The following is a 23,688-nucleotide window of genomic DNA, read 5'->3' on the forward strand; positions in this document are numbered from 1 at the left end:
TGTGAGGGCCGCAGCGCACTAGTTTTATACAGCCCAGTCATCGATAGCGTTTATATATGCGTCTGTCCTCTGGTCCTGCAGAAGCTATTGCCATATCAGGTGATATGATGCTCACGTGCTCCACGTGATCGACGCACATAGTTAGTTCCCACAGAGAGCTTAATTTACAAAAATCGTAGAGCCTTGTGTCCTGATAACACTTCACATAGGGCTGACTAGCCAGAAACCAGCCGCGTTGATCTCAAGAAAGTACTAAGCCTCTTTTGGTCAAGCCACGGCCCGTAATAGTTAAGGGTGAAGACCTCCGCACCCGGATTGGACTAAAGCGAACGAAATGGTACTCCTGATAGTGGAACCTCAAAGGATCAAAATAGGAATCGATGAACTTGTAATTGTGTGGCAATAATGCTAAGTTACTCGAGATACCAGGCCTGTAACAACCCCTCATCTGATCACCTGACCTGGTCGTCACCTTCCCGTCAAATACATGAAAACAATAGAATCTCGTCTCAGCCCATTACAAGGGGAGGATAAGACCCACCTGCGGCTTGGCGGAGTTCTCGGTCGAGCGAATGAGGTCACGAGGGCCTAGCAGTACTAGACAGTCTATCCCTCAACACACCTTCCACAGTGGTCATCCCACCGCTCTCTACATCTTTCCTCAACTTTTCGCGCTGTTCTGGGCATTTCCTTCCTATTCTTAATACCTCCTGGACTCGACTGTCAGAAGAGAAGAATCACTTTCCGTCCAACTCCTTGAATCTCAAGCGCTAGATAGACCACAATATGGAGACGAAACGCCCTAGACTCGAGGCCCCGGTTCGCTACAACCGCCTGTCCGCCCCGGATACCGATTTTGACACTTGCTTCCGTTGGCAAAGGTTCTCAATCAGGCTTGTCGACAGTAAGTTGTCTTCCGCTGTTTCACCTGCTATTTCCGAACTTGAGTCACTGATTAGAGCAATAGGAACGGATTCTCGGGAGTGGGGACTTCCTGAGTCGGCGAAAATTCGCGCTGCCCATACTCTTGGGACAACGCCAGAGAATGAGCAGTTGCTCCGGACTCATCATCCGGCATTGGGATTGCATGATGAAGTCTATGTATCCCATCCACAGTATGGCCCTGAGGTGTGGCTTGTGCGTGGTCTGTGTACGGACATTAAAGCGGGAGGGCGAGCAGTGCACCCGTTTCCTGAGGATAGAAAGGACCTCTACCCATGGGGACGAGTGTTAACTCCACGGTCGCCTTTAAAGGAGGAATACCTCTTTAAAGAATGTATCAATCCCCGAAAGCTCCTATCGTCTGAGCAGCTCGAAGGCCTTCGCGAGCTTTTCCCAGCCGCTATAGGGGCTCGAGTACTTGTGGCGGGCTTTCTGGTTATACTATTCAGATCGCCTTCGGACATTCAAGATATCTACGAAACAGACTGGATCATGGAAGTTGGCGGTTTACGGACTATCTATGATGTACCGAGGGTGAAGGTGAGTGCCAACACTATTATATCTGGTATGGAAGTCTCCGAAACCCCCGAGAGTCTCAATGGCTCTGGCTGCTTAGGTCTGAGACTCCGGATGCCCGACGGCAAAGAGGCTATAACGACTGTGACCCATGGCTTTGTAAGGAACCCTCGGCCGTCTCGTGTGGTCTCGATGTTCTCCGACTGGATCTTGTGGACTAAAAGCGCCCTTCGACGATTCCTCCGTCAACCGCCTCCATCCGATACTTGTGCACTTGGAGTGGTACGGAATTCCCAGACTAACTCTCCGATTGGCAAAGAAGTTTGGTTAGCAACAGAGAAGAAGCGGGTAAGCCCCTTATCTTTTTTCTTTCCTCACTGCGAAGGACAATAACTTATTAATTCAGATCGGCACAATCTCCTACACATTTGATAATCCCAGTCCCGCCCTTCCCTACCCCGCTGGCTATAGGCATAACCTTAGCCTGATCACAGATGATAACCTGCCTGCACTTGTTAGCCCACCTGGCTATCCAGTCGTGTCGGAATGGGCGTCCTACTCTGCTGCACTCGCCGGCTCTGACGTCTATGCAGTCCGGATGAACACCATCGTCGGAAGGTGGCTTCTTCTTCAGGGCAGTAAAGATCCAAACGCTATTCGAAATGCAACAGTCATAGGTACAGAATACCTATGGGATCGGACGGCTCGATCTCAAACTGCGTCCCTATTATGGACAACCGAACCATTTACCTCTGCGATTGGATGGTCCGGGTCCGTGCTTTGCCTTGGAAGGCCAACGGACCAGTCGAGCAAGGCCATTGTTTTTCAGAACTTCGAAGTGCAGTGCTATTCTTTTATCGATCCCATGGCCGGCAGGTCGGAAGACATGATTGTTAAAGCTGGCTTTTTGCTCCCGGAATCAGTACGGTCATCCATAATTGTTAGCAGCAAGGATCAACACCGCCAAAGGGACTCCAACACCTACCCTCGTCACAGCGGAGAACGCGGGGAGTCAGATCGTCGAGTATTTTCAGCCGTATAGGGAGGCTGTGATTCCATCGGGCTTTGGCTTACATCATTATTTCCCCGACTTCTCCTTTTTTTCTCTCTTGTGCTCTCGCTCTCTCGTCGCTTATTCTTTGGTTGGTCTAAGTCAAAATGAATTTTATATCTTTAGATTGAGCAGAAATTAGGATCCCGAAATCAAAACCTCCTTGATTGTCGTGATCGCAAGTCCACTTGCTTCAATGACGGATAGTCCCTTGGTGACATTGATACTATCGATCAGTGTTATATCACTTCTACACCAGTAGCCAGTATACGCATTTCTATAATTTCTCCGTGGCCTCGAGTGATATCACCTTGCTCTTGGTTCAACGTCATCAAATTTATCCAGATCTCGCTGATCGTCCACCCCACTCCGTGGTGGAAAGCTCTCTGCGATCCACACTCATCATTCATTGTTGCATGCCCCGATACATTCTTTCGTCTACTGCATATTAGCTATAGAACGACATTCAATTACAGATAACATTCGTCACTTAAGGCAGGAAAAAGTTGCAAAGACCCTGGCACGCGATTATATGGAGCTCTCTCATCCCGAACATTTATCAATATTATTGAACGTAGCCTCGATAACTACCTAGGCCTCAACATCATTTCCAAAAAACATGTCTGATATAAACACTCCAATCAGCGCTGCCTACAGGAATCGTTCCGTTAGCTGGAGCCCAAAGCAACATGATGATCACCATGGATACTGTTCACACTTACGATTGACGCATCCAATCCCTCTGCCAATCGAATATCTAGGGCACGTCTGGGCGGAACGTAATCATATGGGCTGGACATCCAGTGGCCCAGAGAGCGATTTATCTCCGGGTTCTCCTGAATATGGGCGACCTTTTGATCGCCAGCCAAGACATCAAACGTGTAAAGAGCCGATTTTCGAAAAACCCTCAAGGTGACCTTCTTCTCCCCCTCCACTCTCTTAGCTTCGTCAGCTGTAGAGTCTTGATTTTGCGTAATGTCTAGGATGATTTTCTTTGAAGGACCCTGCATATATATCGATGCCAGATCTTTGCTATCGTCGCCAGGTAATCGGACTTTCCAGGGCCTTATAAAGAATCCAGCCCGACGAAGTTCAAACAGCGGGAGGCCGCTCGAGTCACGGAACTCGCGCCCTGGACTGGATCCATACTTTCGTCCTGTCACTGAAAACACCGTTGAGCCTGTGAACACGTCTTTAATAGTGTATTCGGCTGGTGACTTTCTGCTAGACTTAGGGTATAGACGAAGGTCAGTCTCTTCCAAGGCAATAAGTTCCGACCGGATAGCAACAGAATCAGACAGCGGTTGAAGGGGTTGATCGCGACTGCGCGATGTCGAAGCTATGGAAGACATTCGATATAGCTATAGGTAGTGGGCTTCTGTGACACGTTTTTATGGAAGCGATGGCTTCACCCCGGTGGACGATACGTGTTTGAAAGGGCGTGAATGTGGGGGCTGTTGCTGCAGTGGGGGCCGGGCCCGTAGGAAACGGGGGAAATTTATTCTACCGACCCGAGTCTATCTTGTGCTATAACAAGCTGTTACTTCTTCCTCCAGATACATATTCATTCAGATCTTGTCTATTACCGTCAGAATGCCTCCAAATTGGCATAACCCTCGGGGGGCCTTCACCTTGCTTCTATGGTCCCTTCTCTTGGTCACTTTTCCATTTATGATCTGGAAGGCATTGTGCGTCTTCACTGGCTCCTCACACCCTATAATGGTGGTCGTTTCGGAGTCTATGGCACCAGCTTTCACGCGAGGTGACCTCATTCTCTTATGGAATCGACAATCGTGGATACGACCGGGCGAGATCCCTGTCTGCTGGTTTCCGGGAAGACCACTCCCAATGGTTCATCGGGCAATCAAATCTGTGTGGCTCGACGGTATCGAGTACGCCTCCTATGAAACAATCTAGTATGGAAATGAAGCTTATTTGTGGTCTTGACGCAGACAATTCACCTTGACAAAAGGGGACAACAATGATGGTGATGATGTGTCACTTTACCCCCCGGGCCAGTTGATGGTAGGCCGTGAGGAAGTTATTGGCCTGGTTAAAGGTTATTTGCCATATGTGGGATGGCTTTCGATAGGGTTACAGGAGAATCCTCTAGTTACAGGAACAGTAATCAGTGTTTTGTTATTGCTTGCGGCCTACTAGAATGTATAGTTGGGACAGAAATAGGATATCCAGAGACCTACGCGTGCTACTCCATGTGAAATTAGAAGAAATCTACGAAGATCGATGACATCATAAATCAAACGGAATGCGTAAAGAAAAGAATCACAGGATCGATGCGAGACCAAGAGATGTCCTGCATTAGTTTCGTTTCGTTTTATCAGTTCTGCTCGGCCCAAGAGGAGTGAAATTAGGCTGAATCAAACTTGCCACTCGCCCCTGGTGGACCCTGATTCCGGGTCATAGGGGTACCTGAGGTATGGCGTGACCCGAAGACCGAAACTTCGAAGTCTACTCGGAGTATTCCCAGCACCCGGCTCCACTGGGGCTGATACTAAAATTATTGTCGGCCCCAATAGATCAGCCCCCACGTTGCAGGGAACTTTAGAGTGGATTGTGGAGCACTAGTGCTACAGTCAGACCTTAATTTGAACCTCTTTGCTACCAAACCTCTCTAGTTTGAGGATCTTTCGGGTTTTCTATAATTTTTCTTATATAACACATAGTTAATTTGAAAAAACCTCCGAACTACATCATCCAGATTTGCTATTCGGTTATATGTCACCTAGTCTATGGGGGCCAGCGCTAGACCACTCTACTCTTAGACAGGCCACAGTAAATTTTACCGTACTCCCACTTAGGAACGCTCCAAAATAGAAAAGTGAAAACCCACACATAGCCCGCGAGTCGAAACCACAGAACTCGACGTGCCCTATTTTCTTCTGTGCTGAAGCACCGTGATAGCGGTTTTACCACTATTGTCTCGCCTGCAACGACAAAACCATTGAGTAAAAACCACTGGATATCGCCCCAGTACCCGCAGCCAGTTGCGTGCCAAGTAACTAGTGCATGTATGGCGCCCGACAGTAAAAACACAAGCATTACCACCGAAGCCTTCTCGGCACGAGACCCATATGGAATCCGAAGCACTTTGCGAGAAAACCACAGCCCCCACTTCGTGTATGGTCTGTAGACGAGGCGGTGCCAGAAAATCCCCCAGAAGCGCCGCATGTTCCACGCCTCGAGCGGGCTACCAAAGAACGGTCGCCACTCCCACGGTTCGTCCCAATGAAGGATGACTGAGAACAGAATGGCGAGTGCCGTTTGAGCATAGCATAGACCGATATAATTATCCCAGATCCAGCGAACGGAGAAGGCGGCCCTAAGCATGGTTTCAAATTTTGTCACTGAGGGTCCGAGAAGGAGCCGGCGAAAGTAGACCATCTTCGTCGGTGAAAAGTCCTCGGCCGAGATCGGTGCAAAGCTCAATATGTAGGCAGGAGTAATGACAAACTCATTGAGTACTTGAAGGACAAGTAGTTGACCGAGCCGTTTTCGAAGGAATGCGAAGCGTGACGGGCTTGTGCTCACTGGACGAGCATGAGGGACTTCCTGGTGGGTGCCAAGAAGTTGTGGATTGACGCAGATTTTGTATGCGGCGTGTATATCCCAGCCTTGGCGTTCATGACTGGGTTGTAGAGTCCACTTATCAATGTATAACACAGCCGTGTTGTGGATGACATGGGACACAATGGCATGGCCCCAGAGTTGACCGAGTCCCGGGAGAATGTCGTCAAGCTCCTTACTGGCGAGAAACCCGATAGCACCACAGAGAACAATCGGTAAGCAAAAGTACAGTCGATTCGGCTGGGATGTGTTCAGGGCAACGCAGGCGACAAAGACTGAGAAAGAGCCTGAAGTGGCGGACACGAGAGCGAGAAACATGGCCTAGTGATGGTATCGAGGAAATGTGACATGTAGGTGAGCTATACGGAGTAGTCTCTCCTGGCTAGTATGTATATGCTACCAGCGGTCTGGTTTATACCCACTTTGCCAAACATAATAACACCTGGCTAAACACATGTGACGACAAGGCGCATACAAGTTGCGCGATGTGGATCTCATAGGTGGATCAACAAAGAATTAGGGTAGCCCCCACCCGAGGGAAGACTGAAGTCGAGAGGAGTGGACTCCTGTATAAAGACGGCTCCACTGCTGGTTTTCTGCCCCCTCCCCCTCCCTTCATTACTGAGAAAAGCCTTGCCCTCAAAATCCCGGTATAACCTCCCTGAACGAGTGCAACTTGGCGCGGTAGGACGCTGACAATTTGACAGCTGAATTACTACACTGTTGACCGAAGCCACTATGTCGAAGAATCCAGTGGAAACTCCATTCGATCACTCGTCCATAGAGATGCAGTCGCCCCCAAGTTATCAGAAGCAGAACATCTTCGCGCGCATCTACTCCCGTCCTTGTAGGGAACTTTCCGCGTGGGAAATTGTGTTGCGGCTCGCCATTGCTCTTTTGGCCGGGGCGGTAATCGGGGGAATCATTGGTGTCATCATGCGTTTTGCCTAACTGCATGGGGCTTTTGTGAACAGCGTACGAAAAGTCGAGATGCTTTTTCTGAAAGGTTGCTATAGGTAGCTCATATTATCATGTGCCTGTGGCCCAGCTAGGTCACCCAACGTCATCTACATTACTATGCCTATCTACTATTATTCACCAGGTGGGAGTACCTTGAGAATGACCTGCCTCATAATCTTCTTACACAGATATAGAGAGCCTTGGATGAACACCACCATGGTCTTTGGTATCATCGAGAAAGATCACCCACTGGTATGTATAGGACTATACGTAGAGAGTACGTAGAAGATAGATGCAAGTGTGTAAGTAAGTGATATTGGGGTATGTAAAAGAGGTAGTCTATATAGGTGAGGGAAGGAGGAGGTCAGGTGATGACCTATGAACAAGGACAGCATTCATTTCTGTGTCAGTACCTATGACCTGATCGTTTGACTCTATGGATCTAAATTACCGAAGGTGAAAGAGAAAGAAGTAGATCAATAGGTACTGGCTTGCATTGGCTAACTGCAAAAAGAGGAACAAACAGAGAAAGAGAGAAACCTGTCGATCGGAGAGACTGATATTACAATCAGGAGCAGGGTGATTCAGCAGATACCCAATCTCCTACCTGTTTTGTATGGTAATCGGGTATCCTCGGAAAAGCAGCGCTGTGACACACTAAAAACCCATGAATAAATGGCATCCTGAACGGGAGCCGAGAGATAGTTCAATTGGCCCCTCACGTGTACTAGTCGATACCGATATCCGAAAGTCCGACAAAACCTTTCAAAGTCCAAGAGGTAAGACTATCTACACTCAGTAGGCCTGTTTGCCTGGATAGCTGTCACCCATAACAAATGTGGTCAACAACTCTAGTTACCCTGCCTCTGATCCAAGGCGCCTTGCAGCTGCTTCAACTGGTCCGCGGAGAGATTGTGGTATTCCAAGCTAGCGCTCCCTGTGATATCGATATCAGCGATTTTGAGCTCTATCAAATTGGATCAGGTCGAAATTATCATACCCATGGGAATTGGAGCGGTTTCGCCCGAAGTGTCATCCAAGAAAACATTTGCAAGTGTCATGCAGGCCGAGGGAACATCGTCAACACGGATGCCATTGTTATCTAAAGGGGAGAAGGTGACAGTGACTCCCTGGAGCTGGGACTTGCACTGGTCTGCGGCTGGCTGGGGAAGACCAGCCAATGGGTCGTCATCACGACGGTAGATGGGCTTCACATCGCGGTTGCCAATTTCATTGAAGGCCTTGCCAACGAAGCCTGAACCAATGCCTCCCAAAACAGCAGGGATGACGACGTTGACAGGTGCAGGACTCTGCTGGACGCAGGTCAAGAGGGCGGCGAGGGAGGCAAGAGCTGCTAGTGAGGTCTTCATTGTTGCGTGTGTGAATTGATAATGGGAATAGTTCTGATGCAAAAGAATAGGCTGAGTGGGAATTCCGTGCCAGATATATATATAGATATTTGGCTTCCATATGTAGACCCTGGGTGGGTATGAACTTAAAGGAACGGACCCTGCAGCACTCACGAGGCACAGTCTACACGTGGAGATATCGAGACCACCTTTCATTACCAATGGATTCAAAACTTGTACCACGGGCTGAAAATCCAGCAATGAGAGCAATTCGGTGATCTCATTATCCTGAGGCCTTTGGCTGCGCGATTTTTTGCATTGCTTTTTGCCCCCATCTGTATCAAACAACCCCCCACGACAATGGATTCGCCAAGGCTACTCCACAGTATCATTCGTTTTCGGGAATATCACTGAAGGATGACCATCCAGATGCTTTACTAGTAGTGTGAGGGAATTGGGGGCTAGATTCAGGGCGTGAAATCACTCGCGCGACTCAACTGGATCTTGATCCGAACAGCCCCCGAGGACAATGTGTGAGAACTACTCCACAGCAAGCCACTACCTCGCCATATCACCAAATGACGATGGTCTGAATCCTTCGAGATGGGGGCTTTCTGGGCTGGAAATTGAGCTAGACGTCACTTGCGATGAAATCAGATTCTGGCCACCACATACCCGTAGAGGGGACCAGAGACCAGCATGGTAATGTCTAGAGGTCAATGCTAGCTGACAAGATATATAAACCCTCTCCATCTGCCGTCAAAACCAATTCATCATTCAGCCTTTGACAACCATCTCTATCACATTCTACATTCCAATCTTTCGATCCGTCGAACTTCATCTCTCATCAATCATCAAGATGCACTTCTCCGCTATTGCTGCCGCCTCTATCCTCGCTGTCTTCTCCCAGGTTCAGTACGCTCCTGCTCCCTTCGCGGCGGGTCTCGGACTTGCTCTGGGTATGGAGAGTGCTGCCATTGCTACGGCTGATGGAGCCCTCGCCACTCTTGGCGGCGGTGCCATTGCCGGCGGAGTTGGCCAAATTGGCCGCCGTATGAGCAGATTTCCATTCGTTTCCAAGCGTGTGGACCTTCCCCCTGGTGTCTCTCAGGAGTCTTACCAGCAGTGCCAGGATCAGCTCAACGGCGACGGTGTTCGCGTCGAGATTTCCGGATCCACTCCCGACAGTAAGCCCTGCCAACGAGAGCTCAGTCCCATTGTGAAAAGAATACACTGACAAATAACCAGCTGTTCACGTCAAGGGTCTTCCCCCCGCATGCATGAACCTTGCCACCGTTATCACCGGTGACCCTACCCAGGAAGGAGGTCCCGTCCCAACTCCCATGGGCTCGGACAGCCTCGACTACAGCGGCGTGTCTGAGGACAACCTCCGCGAGCTTGGAAAGACCCTTCAGCAGAAGGGCGTTGCTCTCCCTAAGGCCAACTAAGCAAGGTCGACTGTTGACCGGCCTAGTGCTAGGAGGATGAGGGTTTAGAGCACTAGGGTTCTCAACTTCCCTGTCTATGGCTTGAGCTTGGCTACTTTTGTGGGGGTGATAGCTGGCCTGTCATATAATGTATGATCTCAGATGGTCAGGATATTTGCAGTCCTCTCTTTGTGTTTTTTCTTTCTGTCAATTTTGTCCACAATAAATTGTTTGCCTACCAATTAGCCATTGTACAGATGTAGGCTCCATATCAATCAATAAATTGAGTAAAATAGAGTATCATAATATTATTATTGATTGGCCCATTGGCCCGTACATCAATGTTCTCGAGAAAGAGGCTTTTGAATAGGAAAGAACGCAGCTTTGAACGCGATCCTGGAATCTCGGCAGGGTCCGCGGCCCGGGGTTGTCTTAATATGGCTTAAGTACGGCTGATCGGACGGGAAGCCCTGTCCTCCACACCCTGTGGTCGTACTAGTATGTGCTTGTTCTTGTAGTGGAAAGGAATATATCGACATTATTTAGTGATTTTATACTGAATGGTGGGTGCCGGAAGCTCAGGGTTGCGCAAGTGGAGGCGAGAAGGGTGTGCAATCGATAGAGAAGCTGGAAAACTACTTAGATTGAAATCCGCCAATCCGCCCATGATGACCATAATGCCCTTTGCCTGGTGATAAATGCTAACCAAACTGGTAGGCTGCTGGGCAATGAACTTTTCAAGCAATGCTGACCTCGACATGGGCGATATGAATTGGAATCAAGTTCTGACCCTCTACCCGAGCGTCGAAGCTTCCAACGGTGAAATCGCAGATCTTATCTACGGTTCCAACGAGGCTTTTGAGCGAGCATGGACTCTACACGCTTTAGTCAGTCCTGGATATCTAACATCTGATCTCGAACCGCAGTTAGTGGGCAAATCCGCAGAAGAACGCTCGATGACACGGGATTGAAATCAATCCGGTGCTATTGACTTTTGACGATAGTGCAGTTTTCGTCGAATTGGAGCATCTCGCTGTTTTGCGTTGTCGTTCGATCTCCAGCCTCAGTCTCGCGCACTTGCGGCGGCTTCTGATTTCGACCCGCGCAGAAGCCATGCAGAAGATCTTGAGGACGAAGAACTCGAAGTTATCTATGAAGCCGATCGTTTGACTGAGATAAAGGAACTGAAAATGGAAGGACTTCGTGACGTGTTGCCAGTGCATCATGCAAGTCTCACTCTGACGGACGAAGAACTCAGAGCCTTTTTCGTCATTCATGCTGATGATACGATGGGCTGGGATTGAGTAGTGAACTCTGAAGCCGCGCTTCTGCATCTAACAGCTTGCGAGCTCAAGCCTCTAAGTACACGATGGCTACTCGATGGTTACTTGAGAATGTCCACCACGCCAACTCCTGGAAGGCTGCTCGTGACCTTGACGGGTACACCCCGCTCGAAGCATTGCAGGAGAAATTAGAGAAAATGCGAACACGAAAGGAATATGGTCTTTTCAGGATCTCAATCATATCAGATCGCTTTGAAGGAAACCCCGACGCCGCAGTGTCCTGTCTTTCACTACTGTTCGGACGGGATGCTTTGGGGCTTAGTAAGGCATGCCTTCGATACGGGTGTACATGCAGAAACTGTGCGGGAGGATATCTATCCACCCGAATGAGGAGGTTTGATCTTTCAGGGCGAGCTTATGTACGACCTTATGCAGTGGAGAATTGATGATGGCAGCTTTTGGGTAGAAGACAACGACTACATCATCGTGCACGTCGATTCCGATGTGCGAAAGAACCTCAAAACCAACAAGTCACTACGAAGAGGCTTTGTAAATATTCTCCGAATTGCCGTGGGGTGTCTTAAGGCGAAAAGAGTCCCAAGCGCAGGAACCTCGAGTGGTGTTGTAATAACCGGAACGAGTGGCCACCAGATTCCAAGAACTATCTGTGACGCGCTGGGACGCAGATGGGAGAGCATGTTTCGCTACCTCGGCATCATAGAAAGGTTAAATATTGATATGGCTCATATTTTCCTTGAATGCTTCCTTTAACGAAGTTGGGAGCCTGTGCAGTGCTTTGTATATTGCTTCTTCGCGTGGCATGATAATTCCAAACAAGGAGGAGAGGTGTTGGAGCTGCATTTTTGCCAATAGAAACCTGATATCACGAAAAAGTTTAAGCTGTTTATAAGATCAGGCAGAAGCATACTACTTTGAACTTACATTCCATCTGCTGCTTTCATAATTCCAATTATCTTCAGACCAATATCGGGTCTTCCACGGACAGCATGAAGCTATAGGACTTGCTCGCATGTCATTCCACTCAAGAAAATTAGACTTACCATTTCCGCTACCAGGAATGGATGGGACTGTTCCCCTTGAAGACCCATTAATCTCACCTGCTGTGCCGAAAAATCCAAGAAGAAAATTGAAGAGCGGTGGATCGGTCTTGTGATTGAAAGGGAAGACTATGTACTAGTACATGACAAGTCAGCATAGTGATAGAGCGCATCGCGCGCACATGTAGGTAGATCCTTGGCGTAGCAATGGCCGTTGTAACGGCCCTCTGGACCGGTGCAAGAGGGTGAGTGGGCACATTTGAGGCTCAATACGTACACTGACTTCTGGAGAATTCGGCAAGCGGGGAAAGCTGCAGTGTGCCTTTCGAAGGGAGCGATGACCGAGCCGTAAATGCCTACCCATTGTGCCTCGTCTTCTTGTTCAAACTCGATATCGACGTCCGGGTGGTAGGCGGGTCACTAGCAGAATGGGTGAGAGGTAAGGTCCGTACGCCGACATAACATTTCAACACCAGAATCGGTTTTCCATGGACAGGGAAACCTAAGTTCACCATTAGATGTTATGGAAATAATACAGAAAATTAAATGAGCCTGGCGAAGCGTGAGAAGGAGAAGTAAAAAAAATAAATAAATAAAAAAAATAACAGGTCCTGCCCGGAATCGAACCGGGATCTAGGGAATCAGAATCCCTCGTGATAACCATTACACTACAAGACCTTGTAATATATTACTAATTTTCAAATTTTGACATGATAAGCTTGCAAGGATTTTTTGTAACACTACGGTATTGTACACTAACGCTAAGAACATGGTCTATGGGTATCAGAACTCAGCTCACGCATCCCCTAAGGCGAGTTAAGGCCTTGTCCCGGAGCGACTATCATACTTAGGAGTGACAGTCATAGGTATAAAACATATCTAGAATAGAGCTACTACGTGTATACTATCAAGGGAATAGGTAGAGTCAATGGCGGGAGTATCATAGGCCTTAACTTGTAAAATATATCACGTCACAGTCATCGGCAATTCCCACCTTCAACTTAATCTGAAGGAAAACCAAAAAATCGATTACATTCATAAAGAAAGTCATAAGAGCTTCTCATCAATATCAATCCCCCCAAGCAGACTCAATTAAGCGTGAGGACGACTACTTCCCCTTCGTATATCCGTCCCAAAGCTTCGAGAAGACACCCCCCTTGGCAGCCTGTTCATTCCAACTCGCCCGGCGACCGGCCATATCCGCACCACCTTGCTCGCGCTTCTGAGTTTGCAAGTTCGAGAAGAGGCCTGAGCCGGAACCAGCGCTGGAGCGACGGCGTTCACTGACGCTGGGCGTGGAAGGCGAATTGGAATTGGCGTTGCCGTTACCGCTCGTATTGGAGGAAGTGGAATCCTGGATTTTGTGAGCCTGCGTCTATTGAGGAAAGGTGCGGACAGGCTTACACGTCGGGCATTCATCTTGTTCATCATCTCTGGTGTCAAGGCCCAAGGGGCGCGTGCAGCGGGCCCTTTGGCGCCGCCGGCTACCCAGGCGTTGTGGTGTTCGTAGCGGTCGCCGGGGCTTCCGTGCCAGTGGCGGCGGGCGTCGTCGGTCATGTTCGATATTTCGAAGAGGAAACAGTCCGTGACGGGATAAGTGTTCGGGGTCGAACTTTCGTGGTCGTTGGTGGTTAGTGGTGGATAGGCGGATATATGGATGGAGGAGACGTGGGAGTGTAAGGTAAAAGAATATCAAATTATTTGGAAATGTAGAGTCAAGTGCAGACAGAAATGGAAATGTAGGCAGCTTGATGCTTGGGAGAGAAGTGGTTGGAGAGTCAATGACGTCATTAGAGAAGTGAGGTATGCGGGCGCGGGATCCGGGGATGACGAGGAATCGAGGGATGAAATTTGCATAGCCCATTGAAAGATGCATACGCAGCGAGAGCAAACCAGAAATAAATCAACTTACCTTCAATAGGATTTACTTTGATGACAATAGATCGTAGGAGTTCCGATGGGATACGAGAGGACAAAAAAGAGGGGAAACGGTGCTTTTAAGTGGCTTCAACCCCGGTCTCCCAGGTCGCGTGTTACGCCCCGGACTTTAGTTCTTCAATCCCTAGACCGTCCCGGCTCACTTGCAGACCATCAGCTATTGGTAGAGCAGCCAGCTCTGATTACCTGATTTACCGGGATCTACTGATTGCGTATACTCGATCCAATCTCGCTCTTTTATCCATCTAATACATTCGCCATCATTGACCGTTTGAGATGGAACCACAGTATCCAATGCAGAAAGCGTTACAGACTATGAAAGACATGAAAGATAAGTACATATCGTCTCTACTGTTGTGTGGTTGAGGTCAGAAGTACACCCCGGTTCGGGAGACGCGGCTTGACGTAACAGGGAATGCGGGGAAAGCTCGAGGGCAAGTTGGGTTATGTACTGGTACTTCTACCACCACATATTTAACATGGCGGATAAAGTATCGTTACTTTCTAAATGAATGTACGGTCGATCGCATCCCTCAAATAACACGCTTAGCATTATTGATTGATCATATCATGCCAAGAAACCTGACGATGCTACAGTAGTCTAATCTAAACAAAGCAGCAAGCAATCTACAACTTTGACCTCGTCTTCCCCGAATCCGCCGCTCGAAGAGCCTTCCAAACCTTGACACCCTCCTTCCAGCGTGCGTCTTTCGAAATCGCAACACTTCCATCAGGCTTCATGGTCCGCACTCCAAACCCACTAGTCCCCCAACCGAAATTCTTCCTCGGATACTGTACAAACTTCGCCAAGGGCCCGATGAACGCGGCGTGAGTCGACGTCTTCTCAGAATCAGTCAACACATCACCGTTACCCCAGAACCAGAGCGGGTAGTCCGATGAATGCGTGACGCCCCATTCAGCGGGCATCTTGGCATTCATGCATGAGGCCCGAAACTCAATCCGGTATCTATAGATCAGGTGGCTTGCGTCGACGCCCGCAGTGTTGGATGTGAGAGCGTAGATGAGTCCACGCTGCATCTCGTAAACTTGCATATCGGCATATATCTTGCCCCATGCATCTTGGTCCCAGTTTACGGTGCCTGCAGGTAGTTGGCCATTTGGATAATGAAGCGGGAGGACAGTGTCGACGATGTGCTCCGGGTAATCGGCAATAAGCCGGGTGCGTAGAGCAGAGAGGGTATTATCCTTGGGTGGGAACCAGGTAGCGTAGAGGTGCTGTTCATCGCCGCATTCGCCGAGCATAAGGCGGACATTCCGGGCCACGAGCTTAGCGGCAAAGTCTCCGCTGTCTAAAGATGTGAAGAGTGAAGGCAAGATGAAGCCACCATCAGTTGTGGGGCGGAATTGATGGACGTCGATCGTTTTCCCGGCGTCGAGGAGGGCTTTGGGTGGGAGGGCGCGAAGTCGGGCGAGTTTCTCGGGTCCGCTTAGAGTTTGCGGGATATTTAGTGCCTTGAGGAGCTGGTTGAACTGGTTCTGTGTTTCAGCCGGGCTCTTGGGCTGCACAGCTGGAGAATTGGAAAACATGATAGCCTGTCGGACGATGCTTTGATGATCTGGTTGACGGAGATCATAGGCTAGTTGGTGGAAGGTGGAATTCGCGCCTGCAGAGTAGCCCGAGATCGTGATATTATCCGGATTACCACCAAAGAGGTGAACGTATTCCTTCGTCCACTCCAGTGCCAACCTCTGGTCCCAGAAACCGTGGTTGCCAACCGTCTCGCCAACAGCCGCCGCATCCTGCTCCAATTCGGCGGAGTATAGGAATCCAAACAGATTCACGCGGTAGGCAGGCATGACGATCACGGCCTTGAAATCTGTCTCACCAAGAAGCGCGGCAGCATTGAACCCATTGGGTGAGCCGAATTGAAGCCAACCGCCATCTGCATGACCATCCTGGTATTAGCAATGTACCTGCAAACCCAAGGTATACCCAACAAGGAGTAACATACGAATAAAAACGAAAACGGGCCATCCTTCTTTCGGCGGTTGACCTGTTGGCACCCAAACATTATTCTGGAAGCAATCCTCATCCCAGGCGTCCGGATTTTCTGGCGCAAGACTGAGAAATCCCGGCTGCGGGCAGAGACCGGCGCCCTTATCGCATCGCCCCGGGGCTTGCGGCGTGCCGTAACTAAATGATGCGGGGAGTCGTCGGGCGCGTCGCCAGCGCTGTAAGGGTGGAAGAGCGTAGCGGACGCCGCCGAAGTAGTGGCATAGCTCCTGTGAGGCGTTGGTAGAGATCGTCTGGCCTTGGATTGCGCCGTGGGCGCCAAGAGACCTCAGAACCGGGCGCGTGGTGGTTTCCATGGCGATCTTGAGTTCCTCTTCTTCCCAGGACAGTGCAATTCCCTTGACGAGGCCGGAAAGTGCAGAGAGTGCGAGATTGACCTCGTCTTTTAGCCAAGAGTTGGAGTCGGAGGTAGGTGGTCAGTGTTGAGTCCAGTCCCACTATGGCGCAACAACCCCCAATCCCTTTGAATGGCAGAGTCGCCCTTTATCAGTGCAGCGGCCGGACTTCATTCCGCTGTACCGCGATAGCAATTGGCCGAGCAAGATAGGCGTAACCGAGATAGCAGAACACCGGGCGTGCTGGCAGGAGGTTCCCATTGGCGATCGAGACGAGCGGATCGGCAATTTGGAGTTGGGATGGCCGAATTTGCGGGGGCGGCGGCCGTCGTCCGGGGCTTCGGCGCTACTTCTGGGGCCGACTGATATACAGTCGCGTGAGAACCCAAGTACACCGCCCTGGGGGAGAGATTCTCTACGGCGCAAGTTTTATTTTGATGAAAGCTTTTATGAGCGTTCCACTCTTCATTTTCCAGAAATAAATTTTATCAGTCGAAAGGCACACCAAAGTGTTGCCACACGGCGAGAAAAACGCATCTTCCAGAGGTCCCATCCTTCACCAACTTTATATCTTCATTCTCGGTTGTCGAGATCCCAGGGCTTGACTGTAACTTTTCCTCTGGCCGAAAGAAGATTCTCGGGGTGTGGCACAAGTATGATGGACTGCACTGGAGAGCCTTGTACTCTGAGGGTGTACCTGTGCATCCATGTGGTAGTATCCCAGATCCGCAACACAGTTTCGGTGCTCAACACAAAAGTATTGCCATCCGGGGAGAACCGAATAGCGGGAAAATTCGTGCCAGGGTAATGAAGCGTTCCTGTACGTGACCCAGCAGCTATACCAAAAGACGAACTTTTCCCCGCCACCCTACGACGAGTGTTTCATCATCTGGTGTGAAAGCCATGCAAAAACAATAATCATCCTCTGTGCCAAATCCCCGAATGTGAATACCGAGATCTGCGTCCCATAATTGCACAAGGCTTGTGGCCTGCATGTCAAGCTCAAAGACTACCCCGGGGTGTCTTTTGCTGCGCTTTAGAAACACCGATTTCTGGTCGACTAGAAACAAGCCATTTGATTTTGCCTGGTTTCTTCTCGTTGAAAGAATCAGATATCAATAGAGAGATCAACTCCTGAACTCCACGCTTCCCATCTGCACACTCATCAAGAGCATAGATTACTAAGTATACAGGAGAGAGACGCACGTCGACCAGCATATTTTTGAATGTCTTAACGAGAGAGTAGAATGAATTCGGGCCATTGAACACGTCCTTATCGGCTCGCTTATGTGTGTCGGTTAGATGGGACACAAGATGAGGCTGCTGCACTAATAGTAGCCACATCAGAGGTCGCAGGCCATCAGTTGCGCTGTTGTGATTTTTATCTTCTTCTATACAGAAAAAGTAAGAGATCCCAGGTGCCAGTTTGGAGGACTGTCCAAGGATTTCAGAGATCCCTCCAATTGTCAATATTGTTTTCCCAGTCCCGGCAGATCCATGTAGCCAGAGAACTTGACAACGGGATTCATCGCTCCAATTAGTAAGTGCATGATATTATTTTTTTCGTATCGTGGATCCTTTTGTATACTTCAGGCAGGAGTCTGTCGTTCTTTCCTTGAATGGTGTTCATGTGCTCCCGAGGGCCGATTTATAGAGATGCTTCAGATATTCACCGCACCCATTGCCCATCTCCATGCCCATCTGGTACTCTGTATAGTCCTTCAGCGTCTGGTGAAGGTCTCCGAGAGTATCTTGTAGGATTTGGCCATTCTCGACAAGCTGTCCCAGGCAATTCCTAGTTTCAAATTATTATGAGAATGTGAACCTCTCTGCACAGCCGCCTCGGCATCCTTGATGCTGGCCAGCAGTTCATCCCAACCATCTAGACCCACGAGATTGACAAGGAGAGTTCAACCTTGGTTCCTTTAACTCCCTATAATAGTAGCAAACGCTTTTCATCTGGTAAAGAAGAGTGCCTTGTACCGGGCAAACATACTGTCCTCCAGTTGAGCTATGACTTCCTCAAATGACTTGGTATCTAACTTGGTGAATTGCTTGCTCAGAAGACGCTCTGACAAGCTGCAATACCACTCCATTCTCGTCGCAATGTAGGCAATGCCATCGGAATATGACTTTGTTGCTTGAGCGGGATTCAGCAAAAACTGCATGGATGTTAGAAAAATTATCGCACTTCTGCCAAAGCCCTGGCTGCAATTGATGGGATTATTACCTGTAGGCCAATGCACACACTGGGCCCTGGGAAGAGCGGCTTAAAGATTGATCTTGACCACCAGATCAATCACGCTCTTGAATCTGAGCAAGAAGTCTGAGGCATTTCCCATTGCCATGGTGACCTTTGTGCTTTTGGAGATGTAGATCTTGTCTGTGCCTGCTATCACAGCACGCAGCATAAGCTCCTCCCGCCGAATCGGATCTTTCATCTCGCCTGTAGCCTGCTCATATCCAGTCTCGGTGGTCTTGTCATCGTCGTTTGACTTGGTCGTTTCGGGAATGACTAGCATAAGCCTCGCCGAGGTCTTTTGTGCCCTGCCGCTCGCAAGCTCTTCATAAGCAGGGTTCCAAACTCTCTGTGGTATATTTCCGCTCTCTTGCTCACTGAGTGGCTCTTCTCCCTTTGGTGGTATTCTCTTATACAGACTCTCGGTTTCTTGGTCCGCATCACCTTCAGAATCGACGAGTTGATTTGATGTGAGCGGGTGCTGGCACTATCACTGTTGCCTCCACTGGTCCCACTCGGAAGACATTGTGGTTCCTTGGCGCGGTGTCGACGTGATGTTAACAACTTTGAAAGCCTATTGTGTACTAGCTCATCCACCTCAGGTGGTAGCCCACAAGTGGGTGTCCTACTCGACAGCATCTTCTCAGGTGAGCCATCTCTCATCATGGCATCGTGTTTCCCTTTCACGCTTTCTGAGTAAGCCGTGGCACCATGGCTCAGTTTCGAATATTTTCATCTCGATATTTCGAAGTGTAGAATGAGAATTTATCTATGCCTGTCTAGCAAAAAATCATAACTATTTGAAAATTCCCATTCAAGTCCAATAAAAAAAGAGAAAATCGTAAGAACCAAAGCCAAAGCCAACAGAAATCCCGAGGGAGCCAAAACGCTATTCGTTCACATCGTGCAAAAAAGGTTCACGCACGTTTATACAGAAAACAAACACAAAACAAGATCCATTTTTGAATTCACGTCCCGTACAAGACCTTATTTGCTGATCTTGCAGATCAGATCCTGGCTGTCGACGGAGTCGCCCTCCTTGACCTGGAGGCCAGAGACCTTACCGCTGTGGGGAGCAGAGATGACCATTTCCTGGGATAGTGAGTTAGCATATGTGAAACTCGAGGGGATTGGAAGGATAAATTGATACTTACCATTTTCATGGCGCTCAGCACTGCAATGGGGTCACCCTTCTTGACATCGTGGCCGTCGTGGACACGGATCTCAACAACGACACCGCTCATGGGAGCACCGACCTGGCTGCTGTCGGCAGCGTCGGCCTTGGGACGGGCAACGTTGTCAACCGAGGCCTTTTTGTCGTCGACGCTCACCTGGCGGACTTCACCGTTGACCTCGTAGAAGACCTCACGCTGACCGGTCTGCTCGGACAGAGGACCGATGGCAAGCAACTTCAGGATAAGCACCTTACCCTTCTCGAGCTCGACGTGGAACTCCTCGCCGATCTCGGGACGGGCCAGGAAGTAACGGGTCGGCAAGACCGACAGGTCACCGAACTTCTGCACAAACTTGCGGTAGTCCTCGAAGACCTTGGGGTACATGGCGTAACTGGCAACGTCGCACTCGGTAGAGGCGCCGAACTTCTCCTTGATCTCGTTCTTGATCTTGGCCAGATCCAGAGGTTCCAGGTAGAGACCGGGACGCTTCTCTAGCTTGCGGCGGTTGCGCAGGGCGTTGGATCGCAGGGGCTCAGGGAAGCCACCGAAGGGCTGACCCATCAGACCCTCGAGGAATTCGAGGACGGAACCGGGGAAGTCCAGCTCGGCGGCACGGGCAACAACGTCCTCAGCAGACAGCTTGTTGGAGACCATGAACTGGGCAAGATCACCAACGACCTTGGAGGTTGGGGTGACCTTGACGATGTCACCAAGCAGGTCATTGGCGGCCTCGTAGGCCTTCTTGGTCTCGGCCCACTGCTGACCCAGACCCAACTGGCTGGCTTGGAAGATCAGGTTGGTCAATTGACCACCGGGGATCTCGTGCTCGTAGACCTCAGGGTCGGGACCAGTCAGACCGGCCTCGAAGGGAGAGTAGAGCAGGCGAAGCTGAGCCCAGTAGGTGTCCAGAGCGCGGACCTGAGCGATGTCCAGGTTGGGGTCCTGCTCGGTGCCGGAGAGCGAGGCAAGGATGGCACCAATGCTGGGCTGGGAGGTCATACCGGACAGACTGTCGGTGGCGGCATCGACGGCGTCAGCACCGGCCTGGGCGCAAGCAATCATCGAGGCAACACCGGTACCGGCAGAATCGTGGGTGTGAACGTGGATGGGGAGGTCGGGGTAGCGCTCACGGAGAGCACCGATCAGGATGCGGGCGGCCTGGGGCTTCAGGACACCGGCCATATCCTTGATACCCAGAACGTGGGTACCCATCTTGACAATGCGGTCAGCCAGAGCAAGGTAGTACTCCAAGTTGTACTTCTTGGTGGGGTTCAGCATGTCACCACTGTAGCAGATGGTGGCCTCAACAACGCCGCCGGCCTCCTGGACGGCCTTGATACCGACCTCGAGCTGGTCGACGTCGTTAAGGGCATCGAAGACACGGAAGATGTCAACACCGTACTTCTTGGCCTGCTTGCAGAAGTGGTAGATGGCGTTGTCGGGAAGGGAAGAGTAGGCGACACCGTTGGCGCCACGAAGCAGCATCTGGAAGGGGATGTTGGGAACAGCCTTGCGAAGCTTGCGCAGACGGTCCCAGGGGTCCTCGTACAGGAAACGCATGGCAACGTCGAAAGTAGCGCCACCCCAGCACTCAAGCGAGTAGGCGTTCTGGAGAGCATGGCTGGTCTCGTGGGCAATGTTGAGCATGTCAATGGTACGCACACGGGTGGCGAGTAGAGACTGGTGGGCATCACGCCAGGTGGTGTCCATGATCAGACAGCCCTTGTTGGCACGCACGGCCTTGGCGAAAGCCGCGGGACCCTGGGAGTCCAGGATCTGCTTCCAACCCTGTTGGCAGGGGACGGAGACGTCGATGGGCTTGCCAGCGGCGTCCTTGAGGATGGGCTTGATGATCTCGCCCTTGAACTTGGGCTCGCCAATCTGACCCTTGATGCTGCTGCCGTTAACGGCGACATCACCCAGGTAGGCCAGCAGCTTCTGGGCACGGTTCTGGGAGCTGACCAGAGCGAACAGCTCGGGAGTATCGTCGATGAAGGTGGTCCAGCAGGTGCCATCAATGAAGGTGGGGTGGCTCAGCAAAGAAGCCAGGAAGGGAATGTTGGTCTTGACACCACGGATACGGAACTCAACCAGGGCACGCAGCACCTTGCGGCGGACAATCTCGTAGGTGGAACCACGGCAGGTACACTTGACCAGCATGGAGTCGTAGTGGGGCGTGATGATGGCACCGGCAAAACCGTTACCACCGTCCAGACGAACACCGTTACCACCAGCAGAGCGGTAAACCTCGATCTTACCGGTGTCGGGGGAGAAGCCCTGGGAGGGGTCCTCGGTGGTGATACGGCACTGAATGGCGAAACCGCGAGTAGAGATGCGGTCCTGGGTCAGACCCAGCTGCTCCAGGGTGGCGCCAGCGGCAATCTGTATCTGAGCAGCGACGATATCGATACCAGTGATCTCCTCAGTGATGGTGTGCTCGACCTGAATACGGGGGTTGATCTCGATGAAGTAGTAGCGGTTCTGCTGGTCGACGAGGAACTCAGCGGTACCGGCGTTGCGGTACTTGACGGATTTGGCCAGCTTAACGGCATCAGCCAGGATCTTGTCGCGGGTCTCGACAGGAAGGTCCTTGGCGGGTGCAATCTCGACGACCTTCTGGTGACGACGCTGCACGGAGCAGTCACGCTCGAACAGGTGGACGACATTGCCCTGGTTGTCACCGAGCAGCTGGACCTCAATGTGCTTGGGCTTGTCGAGGAAGCGCTCGACGAAGACCGTACCGTTGCCGAAGGCCGACTTGGCCTCGGAGGTGGCACGCTCAAAGGAGTCGCGCAGGGAGGCCTGGTCGCGGACGACACGCATACCACGGCCACCACCACCAAAGGCGGCCTTGATGATGATGGGGAAGCCATAGGTGTCGGTGAAGGCCTTGACCTCCTCGTAGCGCTCGACAGGGCCTTCCGTACCGGGAACAACCGGGACATTGCACTTGATGGCCGCACGACGGGCAGAGACCTTGTCACCAAGGGCATCGATGGTGTCGGGGGTCGGGCCCACGAAAACGATACCGGCCTTCTCGACATTTCGGGCAAATTCGGCGTTCTCCGAAAGGAAGCCGTAGCCGGGGTGAATCAGGTGCACGCCGTGCTCTTTGGCGATCTTGATGATCTCATCGCCGGCCAAATAAGCGCCGACGGGAGTATATTGACCGCGCTTACCGATCATGTAAGCTTCATCGGCCTTTTGCCGGTGCATACCCAGACGGTCCTCGTGGGAGAAGACGGCGACAGTCTGCAAGGACAGCTCGTGGGCTGTACGGAAGATACGGATGGGGATTTCACCACGGTTGGCGACCAGGATCTTCTGGAAGTGCATGATGGTCGAGTTGGCACGCAGGCGTCGGTGAACCGAGTCCTCGTGGTGTGGCAGGTGGTCCTCGACGAACTCGACCGCATCCTCGAGCGGGGCAGACATGATGGCGGCGGGAGAGAGGTAGGGTTTAGATTACAAGGCTGTGATTCCGAGTCAATTGGTTTGTCCGCGGTGCTAAGCACCACCGACGCTTCCCAATTGGGGGCTCAATTGGGACGACACCACGCCGGCGACGAGGGAGCAGTTTGGCGGGGTGACTCACGATAGTAGAAGCTAGCTCGAAGCTCCGGATAGAACTCCAGGCCGGTTTCGGCAGAACGCAGCACAAGCTCGCACTGGGTAAGTCAGAAAACCGGCTCAGTCAGGGGAATTGCGCAGCAATGGGGAGGTGGAGGGAGATGGTAAGAAAAGTGGGCAGATGGGCTGAGGGAGGGCAGTTGATAAAGAGAGGAGGGGGGAAAA

The 23,688-nt window shown here is 50.9% G+C and overlaps 10 protein-coding genes across 10 annotated transcripts; 3 read left to right on the forward strand and 7 right to left on the reverse strand.

Moving 5' to 3' along the window:
* Window positions 1-786: 786 nt before the first annotated feature.
* On the forward strand, window positions 787-2,500 carry N7532_009428 (uncharacterized protein; the record flags this gene model as incomplete). Its single annotated transcript, XM_056621919.1, has 3 exons — window positions 787-904; window positions 968-1,806; window positions 1,865-2,500. The coding sequence occupies 3 exons, from the start codon at window positions 787-789 to the stop codon at window positions 2,498-2,500; spliced, it is 1,593 nt and encodes a 530-aa protein (XP_056472725.1).
* A 600-nt stretch (window positions 2,501-3,100) lies between these two features.
* On the reverse strand, window positions 3,101-3,861 carry N7532_009429 (uncharacterized protein; the record flags this gene model as incomplete). The annotated part of the gene is made up of 2 exons (XM_056621920.1): window positions 3,101-3,160; window positions 3,232-3,861. 2 exons carry the CDS (start codon window positions 3,859-3,861, stop codon window positions 3,101-3,103), a joined length of 690 nt encoding a protein of 229 aa, XP_056472726.1.
* A 1,411-nt stretch (window positions 3,862-5,272) lies between these two features.
* On the reverse strand, window positions 5,273-6,412 carry N7532_009430 (wax synthase family protein; the record flags this gene model as incomplete). Its single annotated transcript, XM_056621921.1, has 1 exon — window positions 5,273-6,412. The coding sequence occupies one exon, from the start codon at window positions 6,410-6,412 to the stop codon at window positions 5,273-5,275; it is 1,140 nt and encodes a 379-aa protein (XP_056472727.1).
* Window positions 6,413-7,905: 1,493 nt separating this feature from the next.
* Window positions 7,906-8,424, reverse strand: N7532_009431 (uncharacterized protein; the record flags this gene model as incomplete). Its single annotated transcript, XM_056621922.1, has 2 exons — window positions 7,906-7,991; window positions 8,055-8,424. 2 exons carry the CDS (start codon window positions 8,422-8,424, stop codon window positions 7,906-7,908), a joined length of 456 nt encoding a protein of 151 aa, XP_056472728.1.
* An 838-nt stretch (window positions 8,425-9,262) lies between these two features.
* On the forward strand, window positions 9,263-9,851 carry N7532_009432 (uncharacterized protein; the record flags this gene model as incomplete). The annotated part of the gene is made up of 2 exons (XM_056621923.1): window positions 9,263-9,590; window positions 9,652-9,851. The coding sequence occupies 2 exons, from the start codon at window positions 9,263-9,265 to the stop codon at window positions 9,849-9,851; spliced, it is 528 nt and encodes a 175-aa protein (XP_056472729.1).
* Window positions 9,852-10,558: 707 nt separating this feature from the next.
* Window positions 10,559-11,134, forward strand: N7532_009433 (uncharacterized protein; the record flags this gene model as incomplete). The annotated part of the gene is made up of 2 exons (XM_056621924.1): window positions 10,559-10,755; window positions 10,840-11,134. The coding sequence occupies 2 exons, from the start codon at window positions 10,559-10,561 to the stop codon at window positions 11,132-11,134; spliced, it is 492 nt and encodes a 163-aa protein (XP_056472730.1).
* Window positions 11,135-13,279: 2,145 nt separating this feature from the next.
* Window positions 13,280-13,728, reverse strand: N7532_009434 (uncharacterized protein; the record flags this gene model as incomplete). Its single annotated transcript, XM_056621925.1, has 2 exons — window positions 13,280-13,525; window positions 13,576-13,728. The coding sequence occupies 2 exons, from the start codon at window positions 13,726-13,728 to the stop codon at window positions 13,280-13,282; spliced, it is 399 nt and encodes a 132-aa protein (XP_056472731.1).
* A 1,008-nt stretch (window positions 13,729-14,736) lies between these two features.
* Window positions 14,737-16,440, reverse strand: N7532_009435 (putative carboxylesterase; the record flags this gene model as incomplete). The annotated part of the gene is made up of 2 exons (XM_056621926.1): window positions 14,737-16,013; window positions 16,083-16,440. The coding sequence occupies 2 exons, from the start codon at window positions 16,438-16,440 to the stop codon at window positions 14,737-14,739; spliced, it is 1,635 nt and encodes a 544-aa protein (XP_056472732.1).
* A 2,309-nt stretch (window positions 16,441-18,749) lies between these two features.
* N7532_009436 (uncharacterized protein) lies at window positions 18,750-19,001 on the reverse strand (the record flags this gene model as incomplete). Its single annotated transcript, XM_056621927.1, has 1 exon — window positions 18,750-19,001. The coding sequence occupies one exon, from the start codon at window positions 18,999-19,001 to the stop codon at window positions 18,750-18,752; it is 252 nt and encodes an 83-aa protein (XP_056472733.1).
* A 704-nt stretch (window positions 19,002-19,705) lies between these two features.
* N7532_009437 (pyruvate carboxylase) lies at window positions 19,706-23,328 on the reverse strand (the record flags this gene model as incomplete). Its single annotated transcript, XM_056621928.1, has 2 exons — window positions 19,706-19,810; window positions 19,873-23,328. 2 exons carry the CDS (start codon window positions 23,326-23,328, stop codon window positions 19,706-19,708), a joined length of 3,561 nt encoding a protein of 1,186 aa, XP_056472734.1.
* Between the last annotated feature and the right edge of the window lie 360 nt (window positions 23,329-23,688).

The sequence above is a fragment of the Penicillium argentinense genome (genome assembly GCF_028826775.1).
Source record: "Penicillium argentinense strain IBT 30761 chromosome Unknown utg000009l_segment0_segment0, whole genome shotgun sequence".
Classification (NCBI taxonomy): Eukaryota; Fungi; Ascomycota; class Eurotiomycetes; order Eurotiales; family Aspergillaceae; genus Penicillium; species Penicillium argentinense.